The sequence below is a fragment of the Hemitrygon akajei genome, chromosome 18 (assembly GCF_048418815.1).
Source record: "Hemitrygon akajei chromosome 18, sHemAka1.3, whole genome shotgun sequence".
NCBI lineage: Eukaryota > Metazoa > Chordata > Chondrichthyes > Myliobatiformes > Dasyatidae > Hemitrygon > Hemitrygon akajei.
The window spans coordinates 36,343,754-36,359,085 of record NC_133141.1 but is presented as its reverse complement, the minus strand read 5'-3'; the positions used below and the strand labels follow the sequence as shown (position 1 = coordinate 36,359,085).

At 38.5% G+C, this 15,332-nt stretch overlaps 1 protein-coding gene across 3 annotated transcripts in view; it reads right to left on the bottom strand.

Annotated features, from left to right (window-relative positions):
• LOC140741322 (leucine-rich repeat-containing protein 46-like) overlaps positions 1-15,332 on the bottom strand; it is a 37,295-nt gene that overhangs the window by 10,506 nt on the left and 11,457 nt on the right. For 2 of the 3 annotated variants that reach the window (XM_073071402.1, XM_073071403.1), the window contains exons 5-7: positions 15,091-15,200; positions 7,682-7,751; positions 5,411-5,613 (exon numbers count right to left, since the gene is read on the bottom strand). In XM_073071402.1, the coding sequence (XP_072927503.1) occupies positions 5,411-5,613; positions 7,682-7,751; positions 15,091-15,200 (383 nt within the window). The remainder of the gene's footprint in view (positions 1-5,410; positions 5,614-7,681; positions 7,752-15,090; positions 15,201-15,332) is intronic. The other variant, XM_073071404.1, reaches the window with a different exon arrangement.

Below are 15,332 nucleotides of genomic sequence, written 5' to 3'. Positions count from 1 at the left end.
ATTAGCTTTATTTGTTACATGTATATCGAAACACACAATGAAATGCATTATTTGCATCAACGACCAGCACAGTCAGAGGATGTGCTGGGGGCAGCCCACAAGTGTCGCTATGCTTCTGGCGCCAACATAGCATATTCACAACTTACTAACCCTAACCCATAAGATATTAGAGCAGAATTGGAGCATTTGGCCCATCAAGTCTGCTCCAACATTCCATCATGGCTCCATACTTAGTCCTCAACCCTATTCTCCTGCCTTCTCCTCATAACCTTTGACACCCTTACCTATCAAGAACCCATCAACCTCTGCTTTAAATATATCTAATGACTTGTCCTCCACAGCCAGATGTGGCAATGAATTCCACACATTCACTACCCTCTGGCTGAAGGAATTCCTTCTCTTATCTGTTCTAAAGGGATGTCCCTTTATTCTGAGGCTGTGCCCTCTTGTCCTAGACTCCCCCCACTATAGGAAACATCCTCTCCACATCCACTCTATCCAAACCCATACACCTTTGGAATGTGGGAGGAAATCAGAGCATCCAGAGGAAACCGAGAGGGTCATGAAGAGAACATACAAATTACTTACAGACAGCGGCAGGAATTGAACCCTGATTGCTGATTGCTGGCACTGTAATAGCATTACACTAGCCACTACACTACCATGCCCCCTCAGTATGTAGGTAGCTACATAATCTAAAATAATTTATATGCCAAAGAACATACAAAAACAGACAAGTACTAAAAACAGGGGAATATTTCCAAATTACTATTAACTAAAGGGCAAACACAGCAAAAGAAATCTTCTCACAATCAGGCTCATAAGAAGTTATGGCACAGAAGCTCAGGCCATCACAACCACACCAGCTAAAGCTGGCCTGTAGGTGCATCCTACTTCCCATCTCTTGATCCAGATTGGTTGTGGCACTTCAAGTGCTCACCCAGCCACTTAAATACATTGAGAGGTACTGCCTCCACCGTTCATCTAGGCAGCAAGTTCAAAACACTCACATCTTGAGTGTGAAATAATATTCCCTCCCAATTCCCCTCTAATCCCTCCACCTATTAACATTAATCTATGTTCCCTGATTACTACCCTCTATGCTTAAGCAAACAGGTTATTCCTTACCCTCTCTAGGGCTCTCACAATTTCGTACAGTTCAATTAAATATCATTCAGCCTCCTCTGTTCCAAACAAAACAAAGCAGCCTGGACAATTACACATCATAATTTTGACTCTCCAGCTCTGACAACATCCTTGCGAATTTCCTCTGCACTCTCACTAGTCGTTTCTTATTAGGTTCTTAATAGGTTTTTGATTAGTAAGGATGTCAAAGGTTACAGGGTGAAGACATGAAAATAGGGTTAAGACGTATAATAAATCAGCCATGATGGAATGGCAGAGCAGATTCCAAAAGGCCTAACACTGCACCTCTGTCTTATGGTCTTATTTCACATTCTTACTGTAGAATGGTGACTAGTACTGTACACATTAATCATTTAAACAGTTCCAGCATGCTCTCTCACCTCTTGAATTCTATGCTTCAAACATGAAAAAGCAAGAATCCCATAAACCTTGTGATATACCATTGTCTATTCTTGTGGCTGACTCTCTGATCTATTTACAATCAATTGTTAACACCCGGACTGCAATAGTGGATACTGTGTTTTTGATAGCTGTTTTTAGGACAGTATTTTAATACATGGGAATTGGTTCACAGAATCATACTGCATGAATCAGACTCTATACTAACTGTCTAGCATCCTTTTACACTAATCTTATTTTATTCTCCCATATTACTAGCAACTCCCAGATTGTACCACAGAATTGCATTATCTAAAAATAACACAATTACCTTGAGTTTAACCTTTTAGGCAAGATCAATTTTTTATTGTAGATTATCAAGACAATTTTCTGAAGTCTGAGATCTGTGCACACTTTGATAACTATGTAGGCAAATGAACAGGTGATGACAAATGAATCCATTCAGACTTCAAGTTCCCCATATAACAACTGATATAGCTTGCATCAATTCTGATACAAAACTATTATACTGAGACATTAACTCTTTTCCTCTTTACACATGCTGCCTGCCCTATTGGGTACTTCTAGTACTTTTTATTTTTATATTAGATTTTCAGCATCTTCTTGAATTTTGTTGCTGGTAACATCTGCAATGGTCTAATAATTCTAAACTACGGGTCATATTGTTTCACTTAATGTTGGAACCACAGCCAAGGTAAACTTACTGCAAAAAAAAATGTGATGACAAAAAGCTGGGCATTTGTTATAAAATCTGCTTACAGTTTTGACTTGCCATGGTGATGCAGCTATTTCTATTTGCAGTCTCATCAAAGACCACAACAATAACATATTTAATAATGTTACTTGCAGTTTTCTTGCAAGTGGCATTAATGAGCTCTTAAGTGCAACAGTGACACACATTACATTATAATAAAATTATAATGTTCAGAAGTCTGTTAGCCCTACTCATTAGTTTTAGTATTTATTCCTCATGTCAGTAGTAATCCTAAATCTGTGTATCTGCTCAATTCCCATAATCTCTTTATTACCCTAATCATTATCTAAACCTATTTTTAACATAATAACAATCTCCGGTTCAATCAATGACTCAGACCTCTGTACAAAAATCTTGCTTTTTCTCAGTCCTGAAATTTCTTCACAAATGTTATATATAATCTTTTCACAGATTCCTCACCCAATAGAAGCAAGTTATAGCTACCTAAATTAAACACCTCATCATATCACCGCTTACTATATTCATGAAAATGGCTCCATTGAACTAGGTATGAATTAATTTGAGTAGTATTTTCTGATTGGAAAGTAAAATTTAAACACTTTTGCTTTCAGATTTAAATGATAAACACAATTTCAACAATCTTTTCCATATTCTTAAATAAATATGTTCTATAAACATTGAACAAGATTCAGTTCTTTAGTGTGCAGAGTACTATCCCCATTACTCTTAGTGGTGAAACGTGCTTTTTGTTCTTTATGGTGTTATATTTTCAATCGTAGTAATTGGATGCAGTCAAGCAGAGAACAATGAGAAAGAAGGGACATTGAGAGGAAGAATAACACTGGTAATGCTTTTTTTCATGACTTGTACAAGGTAAAATAAATAGAGGTGGAGGGAGTGTCTTGATATTCTGTCAGCTGAAATGCCTCCATGAAACAAGACATGAAACTTGGGTAGGGGAACAAAGCAATAAAGATTAAAAGGTAGCAGCTTCAAAGTGGCCAGCTTCACTGCATGTTAAAATGCTTGAATTTTGGAATTATACAATAGGAAAGAATGAAGTTATGAAAGCAACTCAACTTGGCTCCTAAACTAATCACAGAAACAATCCAAAGCCAAAGTGGCAATATCTTCTAGTGGGAAAGGAAAAGATTGGAAGTGGAGAGATATCCAAGGGTTTCAGGTGCCTCCTGGTGGCTGATCATAGGGAATACTGGTCTGGGAGCTCGAAGAAAACAATGATAGATTAAAAATGAACATTAATATTAATCTAATCTGAATACATCAGAGATAAAGGAGTGATTTAACCCAAAACCTCAAAAACCAGAATGCTTAACCCCAAATATGTACCGTTTTATCAATGCATCTTACAACGTAGCTAAAATGTCAGTGTCTGTATTGTTAGCCATGGTTGCACTTTGAATCACAACAAGCAATAATAAATGCATCCTGTTATTAAATCTATTTATTGGACCAAATGTTACATTTTAATGACAGCAGTAATATGAAGAGCAATTTTATCTGGATATCACACTCAGTACAGAGCTAAATGGACAATAAAATGGAAAGGATGGCAAATATCCAGATTAAGGAATACAGCAGAATGTTGCAGCTCAAACAAGAAGCAGATACTGCTTTGATTCGGTTGGCAGGAAATAGTATGTTTTTTTCTCTGTCACAGCACAGAATTCAATAAATATTAGTGAGAAGTATATAAAGAGATCAATGGCTGCAGGTTAAAAAGAATGTTAGAATGACATTAAACCTAGGTGTTTTCATAACATGTCTACCCCATGGGTAGGAAGTTCTGGATTTTAAATCTGAATAATTGTGTTTTCAAAAAATATTATCCCGGATTGGTGAGCTTGAAAAATTTTATCTCTTTACACTTGGTGGGTTGTGATTTGTGGATGATGTCAGACACACAAGTCATTACTCCGCAACCATCTGTCATACAATTCACTATTGTGAATGAAGAGAACATCATACCAAGTCAAATCGTGTGCTAGCTGGGATCTACATAAGCTCCCCTCTAGCAGAAGGGGTTCAATGTTAGAATTACTCCAAAAAGAATTGTGTCTTTGCAAACAAAAATAAACTAACACAAGAATGCAAGTAAACTAGAGAGGGTGCAGAAGTGGTTCACGAAGTTGTGGTTGGCACAGGTCGGTTTGAGCTATGAGAAGAGACTGGATAGGCTTGGACTGTTTTCCCTGGAGTAAAAGAGACTGAGTGAATGAGAGTGAGAGTGGCCTTATAGGGGTTTATAAAATCATGAGAGGGCATAGATAAGCTGGATGATTATAGTCTTTATTTCCAGGGTTGGAGTGTCTAAGATGAGAGGGGAAAGATTTAAAAGGGACGTGAGAGGCAAGTTTTTCCACACAGAGGTCATAAACACAAAAGATTCTACAAATGCTGGACATTCTGATGAAGGGTCTTGACTGGAAATGTTGACAGTTTATTCCCCCTCCATAAATGATGCTTGACCTGCTGAGTTCCTTCAGCATTGTGTGTGTGTGTTTCACACAGAAGAGAGTGGGTATATGGAAAAAGCTGCCAAAGGAAGTGGTAGAGGTGGGTAAAATTATAGCATTTAAAAGACATTTGAACAGGTTCACAGATAGGAAACCTTTAGAGCGATATGAGCCAAGTGCTTGCAAATGGGACTAGCTCAGGAAGGCAACTTGTTCAGCATGGTTGAAAAGGCCTGCTTTCATGCAGCATAACTCTCTCTATTTCATTCAGTATAGCAGGAAAGCACATAAGTTTTGTTAGTAGACGAGCAATCCAGAGGCTTAGATGAACAATCTGGAGACACAAGTTCAAATTCCAGCATAACACTGGCAAATTTATATACAGCTACTTAAACAAACCTGAAGAAAATCAGACATTCATTTTTGTTTTGGCTCTAAATGAGATTTAATAAAGTGGCTAACCACTCTATTCTCAGGACATTTCAACAATACGAGAATTCCTAAACGTACTTTCTTCTGTACTGAGGAAAAAGGAAGGTAATTTCTTTATGCAGGATTAAGAGCTTACCCCTGCATTTCAAGCCCAACATTAGAATATCTTCTCTACATAACACTGGAATGCTGTAAATGTTGGAATTAGTCATGCTTGAATCATGCTCTACATAGTCTGTACCTTTTATTTTTTCTGGTGAAGTGAAGATGTTAGGTAATGAATCATTCTTCTCAACCTCAGTGTCATCCAGTTCATCAGAATCCTCCTCATTTTCAGAACCATCTGAATCATGAATTTCTCCAGCTTCATTTGGATCTTTCTTTCTTTGGACAAGGATACCATCAAGTTGCTGCAGGACAGGAAGAGTCTGTATCACCTGCTCCCTGTAAAATATTGGAAATCACTGACAGAAGGCCCGATTATCAGTTTCCATCAACAAATACCGCGTTACATTGTGGATAGAGCATGTACACCAACTGTTCCTTTACAGCACAGAGAGAGATGGGGGCAGGAAACTGACAGGATTGCTCATTTCAAAAAGAGACAAATGTTATTTTCTACTGAAGTCTGTGGGAAATTGGGAACGGTGTGAAATGGGTGCTCTGCCAAATGAGCTTTGTTAAAATTTGTAACAAGTCCAATGTTGAATTCCATTTGCAACTCTTCAGAAAGTGAAGCAGCCCAGACTGTAAGAAGACCTTGAAAACATTCAGGCATGGCTGGGTATGGGACAAATCACATTTGTACCACATAAGCACCATGGCATGATCATTCCCAACACAGGAATTTAACCACATTCCAAAGTATTCAATGATATCACTATCACTTAAGACCCCACCATCAATATCCTACAAGGCAATATTAACCACAAACATAAAGGAATTAGTTTACAAATATGCAGGCTACAATGCACTGGGTATCCTGTAGTAGATCACCTTCTGACTCATTTCTACTAACCCCAAAAACATTCAAGAAACTCAGCACCACCCAGGATGAAGCAGCTCTCTTGTTAGCTATCCTATCTTAAAGACTTACTCCCTCTGCTACTAGTATGCATGGCTACAGTGTGTCCCATTAAAAAAAAAACTGCAATTATTTACCCTAATCCATCTAACTGCACAATCCAATCTAACACCAAGAATGACAGGAGAACCTGGTGCGTGGAAATTACATTTCTTGTGGCTTCTTTTCTAAGGCACATACTGTGATGATATTAAAATATATCATTGTTTCTTCATCATCACTAAGTCTGAATACTGGATCCCAATACCCTCCAGTACTCTTGGAATACCTTAATTGGGTGTTGTTCAGCCGTTCAAGTCGGTGGCACAGATGGTATCTCACTGCATCAGAGATCTGAAAGGAACTGTCTGCACTGAGATTGCACATTTTCCACATCATTTCCTACTGTTGCTCTGGTTTTCCCCCATGGCCCAAAGGGTCGGTAGATTAATTGGCCACTATAAATTGCCCATTGTGTGTATGTGAGTGGTAGAATCCTGACTGGGAGTTACGGAAGAATAAACAAAAAGGATTCATATAGAATTATAAACACAAGAGATTCCACAGATACTGGAAATCCAGAGCAACACACACAAAATGCTAGAGGAACTCAGCAGGTCAGGCAGCATTTATGGAAAGGAATAAACAATCAATGTTTTGGAATGAAAATTAGAATTAGTGCAAATGAGTGACTGATAGTACAGGTATAGTAGACTCAAGTTCAAGTTCAAGTTCAACTGTACATTTAAATGAAAAATGTTCCTCTGGGACCAAGGTGCAGAACACAGTACATATATCACATACATAAAATAATATTAACACAATAATATTAACAGGTAAAAAGTATTCTGTAGATGTACAAGTTGATATAAAGTGCATATACAATATCTAGCTAAATATACACCAGTATATAATGCCACTGGCGCTGTCATAAGCAATGTGTACTGGGTGGTAGCCGGGTGTTCAGCAGTCTCACAGCCTGGGGGAAGAAGCTGTTACCCAGCCAAACAGTCCTTGTTCTTATGCTGTGGTACCTCCTGCCTGGTGGTAGAAGGTCAAAGAGATTGTGAGATGGACGGGAGGGGTCCTTGACAATGTTGAGGGTTCTGCGAATGCAGCACATCTGGTACATGTCCTGGATGGGGTGGGGGGATGATTCTCTTAAAGACGCGATTCTGCGGTATACCTCTCTATGACCACTACTTCCAGGCAGTTGCAATAGGCAATAAATGCCTACAATGTGTATAATTTATTAATAAATTAAAAACTTATTTTCTGTCTCAGGCAGAGTCAAGAGTATAGAAATATCCTGCTACTTCCATTTCCTTTTAAGAAGATCTGCAGAACAGATATCAACTATTCTGTTAGTCAACTTTGCATACTCCTTGCTGGCCCCCCAAAATCTGCAATATAAGCTCTTGAAACAATATGCCAGAATTCATGACTCACCTATATTCTTCCTGTTTTGTGCAGTCATTGCCTGACATATTCAGAATGATGAGACGGTCTGGAAATTCACCTTAGTGTATAAAGACAAAAAACGTCAATGATGAGGTAACTACCTTGCACATTTAAAAGTGTTGCCAGAACAGCTGCAACAGATATCAAAATAAATAAATATTCCGATTTGCCCACTGACTTTACAGCCTTTCCTTCGTCATGAATCACGGTCACATACTTTTCTCACCCTGTCCATTAGAATTTAACATTGACTGTTAGTGCAGCACAATGAAGAAATGGTGACATTGCAATGATAAAATACCAAACAATGGCATTTTGCTCATACACTCATTAATTTTTTTTGATGAGTTGAACACAAGACTTAGGAGCAGAATTAGGCATTCGGCTCATCAAGTCTGTTTCGCCATTCGATCATGGCTAATTTATTATCCCTCTCAACCCCATTCTCCTTCTCCCCATAACCTTTGACTTCCTAATCAATTTAATTAGGTTAATGCATTTTATGATGATATTGGGATTACATATTGATTGTTTTGAACTGTTTATTTGAAATGTGTAAATATGGTATAATTAAGAGAATAGGTCTACATGGTCCATAGCAGTTAATCTCTTTTCAGGATTCATTAATCCTGAGAACAAACTTCTGAAATATATGGTGAGTAAGAAGCTTTTAAAAGGGAACTTGACAGGTCCTTGAGATATGAGGTGAAGGTGACTACCCCTGACATTAAAATTTCATTTGAACAAGTGTGGCATCAAATAGCCCTGATAAAACATAAAACAATAGGCAAACAAGGAAACTGCACTGCTGTGAGTCATACCTCACACAAAAGCAGATCACTCTGGTAGCTGGAAGCCAATCATCCAATCCCAGGACATCATGGACGTTTTTCCAGTTAGTGGCCCAAATTCAACCATCTTCAGCAGCATCATCAATGGCAATTATCAAGTCAGAATTGGGGATGATTTCTGATGGCTGCAGAGGTTCAATCCCCTTTACAATTCCTCAGCAAATGTAGCAGTCATCTCTGCACACAACAAGAGCTTAACTTGGGCTTGGGCTAATAAGAGTCAAGTGCTACACAATCCAAAAAAGGGCACAGTAATTACCATCCCAGCAGTGTTTAACCACCTACCATTAAGGATCAATGATCTTACCATCAATAAATACCTTACCATCAACATCACAGTAGTCACAAAAACACTCTAGTTATGAAAGCTTGTCATAGGCTCCATATGCTGGAGTAAGTGACTCAGATTCTGACACCCCAAAGCCTTTCCACCATCTAGAGCAGTGCAAAAGAAAATTCTCACTGCCTGGGTGAGTGCAACTCCAATAATATATGCAGCACAAAGCAGCCTGCATGATTGGAAATCCATTTACCTCCTCAAAAATTACTCCCTTCACCACTGACACAGAACACTGCAGACAGCCGTCTAGGCCACTCTAACAGGATCTCTCCGATATGTGATATGCACCACAAAGGAGAACAAGGGGTTTAGCAACATAGAAACACCACTATCTGCATGCTGCCATCTGGATTGCTCACAGTCCTGATTCAGAAATAGATCACCATTCCTTCAATATAGCTATACCTAAATCCTGCAACTATCTCTCAAATAGCTGTGAAACTCTTTCAGAGAGTTGGCATGTGCATAATGAGCAAAATGGCCTTGTATGAAACTTTAGCATTTTATAATTATGCAATTTATTTACTATGGGTGTACAAGATATAAATATTGTACTGAGAACATATTTCATCTCTTTCGAGCTCATTTATCTTCTCTGCACACAATTATGCCACTCTCAAAAAGCAAAGGATACAGGAAATTTACATTCCCATCAACCTTGACAATTGTTTGGTACTGAAATTCTGTATTTATTCATGCATAAACAACTGTCAGAGACCTAGAACATAAAAGGCTTATTTTTAAATGACTACAAGTTGCACTGTGGCAGTAACTCACAGTTTAGAGGCTGAGAAAGGGTCAAATGTTCAAACAGTATATCTTCAAAACTAAATCTATTGACTAATGAAAGAAAGCTCTTCATAAAAATAGTGGTAATTGTGTAGGATGGACAAAGGTACAGAAATTTGCAAAAACTCAAGAACAATCTAGAACAGATGGATGTCAAAATAAAAATTGCAGAATTGTCTGGGTTGACAGCTAGAATGAACGTTATTGGTATTGGTTTATCACTGTCACATGTACCAAGATACAGTGTAAAGCTGTCTTGCATACTGTTCATACAGATCAAATCATTACTCAGTGCATTAAGCTACAATCAGGACAACTAAGAAGTGGTCATGAAAGGCAGAGGAATGATTACAGGATTCCTTTAAGTCAGTAGACTGGACCATGTTCGAGAGCTCATCTAGAGATCTGAATGAATACACCGTGGTTATAACGGACTTATTAAAATGGCTGTGGAGTGTGTCCCCACAAGATCATTCGGAGTCTTCCCCAACCAGAAGACCTGGATGAACCATGAGATCCAAAATTTGCTGAGGGCCAGATCAGAGGCATTCAAGTCTGTGCTGACCAACTGGCTGGTGTGTTCACTAACATCTTCAACCTCTAGCTTCGGCAGTGTGGTACCCACCTGCATCAAGCAGGCTTCAATTATACCGGTGGCCAAGAAGTGAATGGTGACCTGCCTCAGTGACTATCATTCAGTAGCACTTACATCCACAGTGATGAAGTGCTTTGAGAGGCAGATGATGAAACTTATCAGCTCCTGCCTGAGAGGCAACTGGATCCACTCCAATTTGCCTATTGGAGCAAAAAGTCTGCAGTAGATGCCATTTCATTGGCTCCTCACTCATCCCTGGAACATCTGGACAACAAAGATGCATACATCAGGATGCTCTTTATCGATTACAGCTCAGCAATTAACACCATCATCCCTCAAAACTAATCAATAAGCTCCAAGACCTTGGCCTCAGTACCTCCTTCTGCAATTGGATCCTGGATTTCCTGACTTTAGACCACAGTCATTTTGGATTGGCAACATCATCTCGGACATGATCTCCATCAGCACAGGTGCACCACAGGGCTGTGTGCTTAGCCTCCTGCTCAACTCGCTTTTCACCTATAACTGTGTGGCTAAGCACAGCTCCAATACTATATTCAAATTTGCTGATGACACCACTGTTGTGGGCCGAATCAAAGATGGCAATGAATCAGCATACAGGAGGGATATTGAAAATCTGGCTGAGTGGTGTCATATAACAACAACCTCTCACTCAATGTCAATAAGATCAAGGAACTCATTGTAGACTTCAGTAGAGGGAAACCAGAGGCCCATGAGCCAGTCCTCATTGGACGATTAAAGGTGAAGAGCGTTAGCAACTTTAAATTCCTGGGTGTTACTATTTCAGAGGATCTGTCCTGGACCCAGCATGTACATAAGTGCAATTGCGAAGAAAGCATGGCAGTGCCTCTACTTCCTTAGGAGTCTATGGAGATTAGGCATGACATCTAAAATTTTGACAAACTTCTATAGATGTGCAGTGGAGAGTATATTGATTAGCTGCATCACAGTCTGGTATGGAAACACCAATGCCTTTGAATGGAAAATCCTATAAAAGGTAGTGGATTCAGCCCAGTCCATCATGGGTAAACCACTCCCAACCATCAAGCGCATCTACATGAAACACTGTCATAGGAAAGGAGCATCCATTATTAGAGATCCCCACCACTCAGGCCATGCTCTTTTCACATTGCTGCCATCAGGTAGAAGGTACAAGAGCCTCAGGACTTGCACCACCAGGTTCAAGAATAGTTACTAATCCACACTCATCAGGCTCTTGAACAAAGGGGATAACTACTCACTTGCCCATCCATTGAGATGTTCCCTAAACCAATGGTCTCACTTTAAGGACTCTTCATCTTGTTATCTCATGTTTTCATTATTTATTGTTTTTTATTTATCTTTGCATTTGCACTCCAACTGATCTTCCATTGATCCTGTAATAGTTACTATTCTATAAATTTGCTGACTATGCCCGCAGATAAATGAATCTCAGGTTGTAAATGGCAACATATATGTACTTTGATAATAAAATTTACTTTGAACTTGAATCCGGTAAAACAATAACAATGCAGAATAGGTGTAAAAGCTACCGAAAGAGTGCAATACAGATAAATGATAAAGAGCAAGATCATAACGAGGTAATTATGAGCTCAAGTGTCTGTCTTATCATACAAGAGTCTGATAACAGTGGGATAGTAGCCATCCTTGAACCCGGTGGGAGAGGGGAGAGTAGGGAATGTCTGAGGTACACTGGCTGCTTTAATGAGGCAGTGAGATGTGCTGAGTTGTGTCCACAACTCTCTGTAATTTCTTGAGGTCACGTACAGAACAGTTGCTATGCCAAGCCATTATGCACCCAGGCAGAATGCTTTCTATGGTACATTAATAAAATTTGGTAAAAGTCGACAGGGACATGCTGATTTCTTTAGGCTTTTTCTGTTACATTTGTCAAATTATCATGTGGAAAACTTCTAATTGTATTTTATAGTCTATTGTGGGGTCTGAGCAACATGGGCAAGCTATACTGTCCTGAAGCTGAGTGGCAGTTAAATGTCAAGCACATTACAATAGAACAGGAGCACATTTAGGCCAGCCCAGGCCGGAATAGTTAAGTTTCCTCCATAAAGGTCATTAGTGAAGCAATTGGATGTTTACAACAGTCCAGTAGTTTTATGGTCACCATTAGTGGATCACAACTTCCTAATTCGTCACTTATGCTGAATTTCACACAGGAATTAAATTACTCCAGCCCTCTTACCCAATAATATAATCACAATGTTACTGTAGCCATTACAGAATACTGCAATGTTTAAGTCGTTTTGAAAATATATCAATACGTCCTTGGGGTTTGAAAGTGAGCTTAATTGGATTAATTTGCATTTCAACATCACAATGATTTTTTTCATACCATGTGCCATGCATACAGACTAATAAATATATCCCAGTCCTCTGGTTTGCTCATTTGATATCACTTTTTGGATCTTTAGCATTAGCCAGAGTCATAGAGCACTACAGCACAGAAATAGGCTTTTTGGCCCATCTAGTCTGTAGTCTGTGTCAAACTATTATTCTACCTAGTCCCATCACCCCACACATGGACTGCAGCCCTCCATATCCCTCCCATCCATGCACATATCCAAACTTCTTTTAGATGTTGAAATCAAACTCACATCCACCACTTCCAGCTCTTTCCACAAACCCCCACCTTTGCCCTATGTATACCCCTCATAATTTTGTATAATTTTCTATCAAATTTCCCCTTATTCTCCTACGCTCCAGGGAATAAAGTCCTAACCTATTCAGCCTTTTTCTATAACTCAGGTGCCCAAGTCCCAGCAATATCCTTGTGCATTTTCTCTGCAAATTAGGCCTCACCAATGTCTTAAAGAACTTCAACATAACATCCCAACTCCTGTACTCAATACTTTGATTTATGAAGGCTAATGTGCCAAAGTTCTCTTTACGACCCTATCTACCCAAAACACCACTTTCAAGGAATTATGGATTTGTATTTTTTTCAGATATATAAAGGATAAAAGAGGCTAGAGTAAATATTGGACCACTGGAAAATTACACTGGAGAGGTAGTAATGGGGGTCAAGGAAATGGTGGGCGAATTGAATAAGTATTTAAGTTTTCACTGAGGAAAACACTAGCAGTGAGTGCAGTTGCTATTATAAGGGAGACGGTGCTTGGGAAACTGAAAGGTCCGAAGGTAGACAAGTCACCTGGACCTGATAGACCACACCCCAGGGTTCTGAAAGAGGTAGCTGAAGAGTGAAAAAATTAACTGTGGACCACAAGTTTCTGAATGGGCCATAAGTTTACTGTTTTAATGAAATATGACTAAAATATATAAATAAAAAAGAAATGAATATATGTAATTTCAATGAAATGAATGGGAACATGTGTTAGATGATGCAAAGGATAACTATTTTTCTGTTTTGTTGCACTTTGAGATAGTATTGCAGCATTTCCAAGTGATAAGCAGTTAAATTTATGCAATTTCCTTCATTGGCCACTCAAAGTAGAACTGCAAGATGATGATCTGATTGTATATGTTGATTATTTGAAACAACTGCACACTGATGCGGAATTTCTGTTCAAAGACCTGTTGAAGATGGATATTCATGCAGATTGGGTGGTGGATCCATTTCGGGTGAATGTGAATGATGTTGACACCACATTGCAAGAATGTCTACTTGAGCTGCAGAGTGATAAACAGCTCAAGCAAAGTTCAAACACAGTCAGCAAAATGTCTGGAAAACTAGTGATATTCAGAATAAGTTTCCACAGCTCTGGGAGAAAGCAAAGTTGTTTTTTAATTTACCTAGTTACCTCTCACCTAGTTGAATGTGGTTTTAGTCAAGCTCTTCACATGCTATCAAAAGCTTGTAACCATTTTGATGTTGTGAAAAGAGATGATCTTTAACCAAATTGCAACCAGATATTCAAAAACCTGGTAGTTTGCATCAGTCGCAAATAACTCACTAAATTCCCAAAATAACAATATTAATCACTTTTTCATTGCTGGTTGGAAGAATATTATATATTATAAATAATGTATCCTATTCAGAGCTTTGAAATAGTTTTATTTTTCATATACACTTGTAATATTATATTTAACATATAATAATGCTTATAACTTGTTATATCATAAATATTGTCTGTGTATTAGAATTAGTACAGTTGACCAAAAAAAAATTAGCATCTAACTGAGACTATGGTGGGTGGGGGGGGGGGGGGGGGAGAGAGAGGTACAGAGGTAAATGGAAGTCCCAAGTGGAACACGAGCAGAAAAAGGTTGGGAATCACTGCTCTACACACAATAAAGTGTTACAGTTGAAATCCCTCTGTTTGGATAGATTTATAATAATCATGAAAATGACTTAAAATATGATCTGAGAGAATGAAAAGATTTTATTTCATTGGAAAAATTTTTCATTAGAAATATTTTGCTTATTGGTTAACAAAATACTTTATGCTTTCAGTATGAACCATTCCCAAGCTAGTAGGTCACAGCTTGGTCAAAAATTCTCTACCCCACTTCGGAAATATGCCTTAACACTCAAAATTTGAAACAGCATTACTGACAGATTATGTTTGAAAGAGCCCAACACAGAGATGATAATTTGTGCTGAATCATTGCAAGTTCATGTTAAATTCTACCTATAAACTGAGATTCCTGCAGCCAATTTCATTAATCATACCCATAGCCATTAACGAGAGAACAATTTGCTGCCATTGACTTGATGTGGATCCAAATAGCTTCTAGAAATGAAATGACAGACTAATTGGTGCAGGCAATTACTGAATAATATCTACTTCAAGCAATGAAATGATGACTGAAGTAAACTAACCTGGATCCAGTTGTTCAATCTGATTATCTGAGAGGTCTAAGAATCCCAATTTCTGTAAGCATTTTAGGTTTTCCACTTTCTGGATTCTGTTGCCAGCCAGTGTCAAAAACCTGTACACCAAATTAAACAGCTTAATAACTCCCTCTTTTTTTCAGATCCCCTTGCATTATACATGGGCTCCCTCTCAACATGGCCCTTGTACTAGGCATTAAGAATATTACACAGTACTCATTCAAAACCAG